Source organism: Barbus barbus (genome assembly GCF_936440315.1).
Source record: "Barbus barbus genome assembly, chromosome: 42".
Classification (NCBI taxonomy): Eukaryota; Metazoa; Chordata; class Actinopteri; order Cypriniformes; family Cyprinidae; genus Barbus; species Barbus barbus.
Window position 1 is genome coordinate 11203260 of NC_136720.1, and position 6716 is coordinate 11209975.

Genomic DNA, 6716 nt, shown 5'->3' on the forward strand with positions numbered 1-6716 from the left:
ACACTGAAAGCTTTGAAAATAACTATAAGACAATTGCTGCATTTGTTTCTTTTTTTCTTCAGACAGATGCAGTGTTATCCTTAACATGTTATTTGAAGATTTAACATTTGTAGGGGGTCTAAAGCAGGGGTGCCTACAAAGAAAAAGAGTTGTACAAAATCTTTTAGAGCTCCTTGTATTGAAGTTTTCATGATCTGATCTGTTTGAAAAAAAACATATTACACATTACTTGTGATTTTATGACATCAATTACTGCTTTATTTAATCAGAAACACTTTCCTAATGTTATTTGTGTATACTACTTTCATTTTATTACAAATATTTCCCGAATCTAATCACCATTCAGGCAAAAGTTTGCTTCAAGAATGACCACACTGCTGACGTGCTAACACACCCTAAGCACATGTGAGTTATTTGTCTTATCGGGAAGGCATATCGGCATCATTTTTCATATCAGGCCGATGCCGATATTTACTTTTTAAGCCATTATCGGCCGATTCCAATAACATTCCGATAATATCGTGCATCCCTACTAAAATAGTTTAATCCAAAACTAGGCCTATTGTTTAGTGAATGAAAAAAGAGAAAATAAAAAATATTTACAGATGACTGTACTATATGCCAAACATAAAGCTGAAAATAATCCTTTTTACTGAAAATAAAACATTTACGTTAAATATGGCCTGAAAATCTACCGAGAGGTTTGGAAATTTGAGTCTGGAAAAGTATGGAATTGTGAAATGGAAAATGTGTAGGAACCCTGAGTGTATACTAAATGTAAAATAACTAAGACATTGACTGAAGTTTTGTTAATGTGTGTATGTGTGTGTTTCAGCTCCCTCATGCATCAGTGGACTGTGTTGAGTGTGTGTCCAGTGGGCTTCTCTTTAACCAGGTGTTATCTGCCTTTTTTGGGGCCGATGCTGCAGCAATGCTTCCCCGTTGCCCATCTTTGTCAGATTTTGTGCGACTGTACAAACAGATGAGCTCCAACTCACCTGCCACTCAGACACGCTATATAGTGAGTTTATTTAGCATATTATATGTAGTATAATATTGATTAAATAATATGTTTGGACTGGAGTTTCGTCAGAATTATATGTCTGTGCAGGTTATGTGACATAATGTCATATAATGTCCCTGTAGATTCTGGACAGAGCTGAACGCTTGAGAGATATGGATTTCAGTCTGCTTCCTGCTCTTCTGCGCCTACAGGAATTGGTATGTGCTCAGTTTAACTAATGTTTTACTGCATCAAGTAGAATACCTTTTCTTTATATACTCTTATGTCTGATAAGCAAATTCTCTCTTCTTCATTCTTCTTTATCTGGCCTCTGGTGGAGACTTGAGATTTTGTGGAGACTTTACTTGTTAATAGTCATTGTTATACATTGGAGAATAGCTATATATATAATTAGGGCTGGGCTAATTCGATAACGATAATTATCGCGATATAATTTTCCTTGTTAAAACTACATGAAGAGTTTGATATAATGTTTATGCGCCAAAAGCGGAATGAAATAGCGTGACTCACTTAAATCACGCCACACAGACCGTTTATCCTCTTGGATCACAGTTCAAACTGTCGCACGGCACAAGCTCACTAGAGCAGATGCATTTACTCGGTCACACGAGCATTAAACAGCGCTATGAGATCCAGTGTGAAGCGCTTGCATTCAGCGATGAACTCAAATAACACTGTGATTTTAAACTAGTCAAACGGGTATTAATAAACTAAAGCCAAACAGGAGAAACACTGTGTGCAACAAGACAGTCAGAAGACTTTTCAATCTACACCTCGCCATCATTTATCATGGATTTACTGTAGTAACACTCACTGCATCATGGTATTGTGGCAGAAATGTGGGATATTCACATTTAATTTTATTTCAGGAGTAATGGTAAATAATTATATTTGTGATTAAGCTATTGCATGTGAGCATTTATACTGAATGTTTTTAGACTGCTGTTTTTCATACAAATAGGCTACCTGAAAACCATATAGTTATATTTTTTACCATGGTATTGCGGTGTTATATGTGTGGTTTCAACTGTGTTTATCATGATTTAAATGTATGCTACTATGGGAGACCAATGCTTGTTACTGATTTTAAGATTGAACTAAAATTTACCTCTGCATCCTAACTCAAGCCACTTTCAAATGTGCATTTCTAAGAGACAAAAAAGTGATGATATTATTAATTATTATCAGGTATCCCAAACCTGTTTCTTGATTTGAAACAATATCACTCATTAGAACATGCAGCAACTAAGAAATTTTATTTTCTAGTTAGATATTTATCTTAAGGAAAATGAATGGTCTGGTTTCTACAACTTTCACTTTGGAGCAAAATTCTAGCTTTAAACTTGAAAGAAATAAAGATTTGACATTTATTGTGATAATTATCAATATCGACTGATATGAAAAAAAACGATCGTGATCATTTTTTTTGCCTATATCGCCCAGCCCTATATATAATCCATTTATCATTTTCGCACTCTTTGGCAGGTAAATGATAATGTGACAGTCATCTTGCTCAGCGAAATTGTGTGGGAAAAGTTTCGGCCCAACACTGGCTGCTTCGAACCTCTGCTCTTTAATTTTCCAGACTACAGTAAAGGTAAGAGGGTAAGACCATCACAGTGAAAGATGGGCATCAAATAACAGATTTTGATTACGTAATAAAGAGCTTTTTATTTATTATATAATTGCAGCACAAACTAACTAGTGAGGTCATGTAAATATGAGTGAAGATCAAATTTGTCAGTGTCCTAACGCTTTATATAATGATTATTCTGCTGGATCACATTTTGTGATGAGATTAAAATTCTAGTGCATTTGTCAACACTTTTTAGAGCTTTTTCAACATACAGTAACACGATCACAAAATCAGAGGCTCTCACCTGAGATGAGCGTTAATACTGGGTGCAAACGGGGCTGAGGATATTTAATACTTGAATGGATGTATGAAATGTGTCTCAAATCCTTTTTTCTGATCTCTCAGCGGAGCTTGTGCAGATTCTGTCTCGGGATCATCACCCATCCTACACACCTGAGCTCTACGCTTCCTACATAAACATCCTGCTGGGAGTCTTCTTCTCAGTATGCAGAGATCTGAGGGAGCTCAGACACCTGGTGAGATCATACTTGCCTTTAAACTATCTGAGTCTATCGCAACAAACAGCAGTTATTTTGTAGCCGTTTTTATGATGTAGCAGGTGCTCATGAACCTGTAGGAAAGTGCTTTTGCTTCTCACCAGCTTTATGAAGACACAATAAATTAGGTGGTACTAAAATCCTAAATATTCTAAAATGCACTGTTTAAAATTTCATTTAAACAGGCTGCCCTGAATTTCTCCAAGTACTGTGAACCCCTGGAGAAAGGAGAAGGTAAAATATTTAAACACAACTGAGCAATACTTAATTAAATTTTTCCATTTAAACGCATAGTGTACACAGAAATGTAAATTCTATAATCTGTTCACCCTCATGTTGTCTGAAATCTGTATTTTTATTGTGTTGAACAAATTTGAGCCTCTGCAGTCTGTATTGTGTTTAAAAGTTTGATCCTCTGCAGTGAATGGGTGCCGTCAGAATGAGAGACAAAACATCACAATAATCAACAAGCAATTGACATGATTCCAGTTCAATTAATGTCTTGTGAAGTCAGAAGATGCATGTTTGTAACGAATAAATGTAGCATTAAGGCGTTTAACTTTAAACCATCACTTTTGGCCAAAACATAATCCATAAAAATGCTTCCTTCAGTGAAAAAGTCTGTCTACTATTGTCTCATCACATTGTGTGGATTATTGTGATTTTATCTGCTGTTTTGACTCTCATTCTGACGGCACCCATTCACTGCAGTGGATCCGTTGAGAAAGTGATGTAATGCTAAATTTCTCCATATCTGTTCTGATGAAAAGCAAAACTAATTTATCTATATATTGGAAGGATGAGTAAATTTTCAGCAAATTTAGTTTTTTGGGGGAGTTATTCCTTTAAAGTAGTCCATCAGTTTTCTTGATTGATCCATAAGCCATTTTCTTTTTTGTGTGATCTGCCACTTTAAATATAATAAACTTTTTTTTTTTTTGCGTCAGTATGGTGTTTGAAATCTTTTCTTGCTTCCTTCAGCCAAAGAGAGTGATATTCACAAGTTATGGAAAAACATTGAGCCCCATCTGCAGAGAGCCATGCAGACGGTTTACCTCCGAGAGGTGTCCAGGTCTGTTAGTGTTGTGTGATTTCTGAGTGCTCACGGTTGAGATTGTGCTTGAGCTGTGTGTCACATCAGTCTCTGAGTGTTTGTGTGTTCTGGTTTACTTCAATCAGCATGCAATGGGAGCAGCAGCAGATGGACGAGAAGGAGGCCACGACCCTCAGAGGTACACACACTCTTTGTGTTCAGACAGGCCTTAGTCTCAGGGCCTCAGTCATGCCCTCACGGACCATCTGCTGGTGGTGCATAGGGCTGCTAAAAACTGTGTCCAGTGCTTTTTTAGGATAGACTGCCAGATATAAATCTACTTAAACATTTATTAAATCTTAATTTTAAAAAAATTGTTAATAGCAAACAGAATCAGTTTGTAAACGGTATTTTTATTTTATTTTGTCCATTTCCTTTGCTAATATCAGCCATTGAGAAGTCTTTTCCTCCTCCTGTAGGTTTATCAGCACATGCTCACATTGAGTTGCCGTATTACTCCAAGTTTCTTCTGATTGCTGCTTACCTGGCATCCTTTAACCCTGCTCGCACAGATCGCCGCTTCTTCCTCAAGGTGTATTGGAGCATTCTGATCTTATCTTTATTATCTACAAATGATCACGAGATCTTACTGAATCATGACTGCACCTTCATGAATTATGTGATCATTAATAAAATCACTGTCTTTGCTTCAGAGTCACGGGAAAATAAGAAAGACTAATTTCTTGAAGAAACATGAGAAGGTGAGAAGTTGCTACTGTTCATCACTGTTCTTCCTGCAGGTGTATCTATCGGGGTTTTTTTTTTTTTTTTTTTTTTCTGATTTTGTATTTTTTCTGCAGACTAGTAACCATCTGTTGGGACCGAAGCCTTTTCCTCTTGACAGACTGTTGGCCATATTCTACAGTGTGGTTGATAGTAGAGTTGCACCTACAGCCAGTATCTTCTCACAGGTAATTTAATTGATCAAATGATGAGGTTTGGCAAATAATTATGTTTCAGATAATAACAAGCTATGCCATTCTTTTTAATTAGCTTATATAAGGCAATTAAACATGATTTATGTACAATGTGGCAGCACAAGCAAATCTTGGAATCATTTTGGACACTGGGTGGCAGTGTTTCATCTTTTTAAAATTGTTTTTAATCATTTCTTTTGTCAAAACGTAATAGGTTTTCGCATATGAAGAGTTCATTTGCAAAAACAGATAACTCCGTTTCATGTTTTTGTAATATATTTTTTATCCTGCATTCCAATTAATATCAATCAAACCGCAGTTGGGTTGTTTTGATTAAATAATAATAACAAACCAAAAAATACAGCTAAATAACACAATAAAAAAACCTTAATTTATGAAAACTAATAAAAACTGCTTTTGCAAATAAACTCTTCATATATTGATTATCTAATTGTCCATTTTAAAATTGAGGCCTAAACTAATTTTTTTTTTTTGTGCTGTAAAATATTTAATCGGTTAGATATTGCTCTTTTTTTTTTTAAGTGCTTGTGTAATTTAAAACTTGTTTGAAGGCAAGATTTTAAGGTTAACTGCCTGTGTAACTCATTGTGTGACATTTAATTTTTAATAACTTTTCTAATAAAGTTTCCTACGAAACTGGTGGCCCAGAAAGCTTGAATAACCAATGAACTTCAATCAGATATTATGATACATTTTTAAATAAAATCATTCAAATTCATAAGAAATACATTGTTTGCATTCTGTCTTACAGATTTCATCTCTAGTTACTCTGCAGCTTCTCTCTCAGGTGGGGCACGATGACCAGCTGGACTCACCCAAATACAAATGTGCAGTTTCACTGGACTTCATTCTTGCAATCTCCAGGTGTGTGTGAGATTGTTAGACCTTTTGGTCTGTCTGTCTGTCTTGTGATCCAGTTACAGTTGGTCAGGCAAGAAAGATGATATTAAACTTGTATCTTCTGTGACTGCTTGTGATCAGATTTCAAGTGGACGAGGTCTCATTTTGTGACTACGTCACTATCTACTTATGATAATGCATAACTCCATACACATTACTCTACACAAGAACTTGGTTCTGACCTACTGTGATCATATTAGTGCTGTCAAAAGATTAAACGCATACAAAATAAAAGGTTTTGTTTGCATGATATGTGTGTGTTCTGTGTATATTTATTATATCTATATAAATGCACACACATACAGTATATATTTTGAAAATATTTACGTGTATATATTTATATTCTTATAATTTATAATATAAATAAATACATTTAATATATATAAACAACATATTTTTCTGACATATATACATGCATGTGTGTGTATTTATATAAACATAATAAATATACACAGTACACATACATATATTATATAAACAAAACCTTTTATTTTGGATGCGATTAATCGTTTGACAGCACTAGATCATATTACCTAAAATTGAGTTAATTCCAGGTGTAAACAATGTCTTTGATTAACCATTTGGTTGTGTGCTAGCTTGTTGACTATTTATGTGTTTTTTATTCTAG

General features: G+C 34.9%; 1 protein-coding gene across 5 annotated transcripts in view; it reads left to right on the top strand.

Annotated features, from left to right (window-relative positions):
* The window catches only part of orc5 (origin recognition complex, subunit 5), a 44831-nt gene that overhangs the window by 37104 nt on the left and 1011 nt on the right, over window positions 1-6716 (top strand). For all 5 annotated transcript variants that reach the window (XM_079403283.1, XM_079403287.1, XM_079403284.1 and 2 more), the window contains 11 exons: window positions 836-1021; window positions 1147-1221; window positions 2510-2621; window positions 3006-3136; window positions 3343-3391; window positions 4139-4229; window positions 4337-4389; window positions 4670-4782; window positions 4904-4951; window positions 5051-5161; window positions 5940-6052. In XM_079403283.1, the coding sequence (XP_079259409.1) occupies window positions 836-1021; window positions 1147-1221; window positions 2510-2621; window positions 3006-3136; window positions 3343-3391; window positions 4139-4229; window positions 4337-4389; window positions 4670-4782; window positions 4904-4951; window positions 5051-5161; window positions 5940-6052 (1082 nt within the window). The remainder of the gene's footprint in view (window positions 1-835; window positions 1022-1146; window positions 1222-2509; window positions 2622-3005; window positions 3137-3342; window positions 3392-4138; window positions 4230-4336; window positions 4390-4669; window positions 4783-4903; window positions 4952-5050; window positions 5162-5939; window positions 6053-6716) is intronic.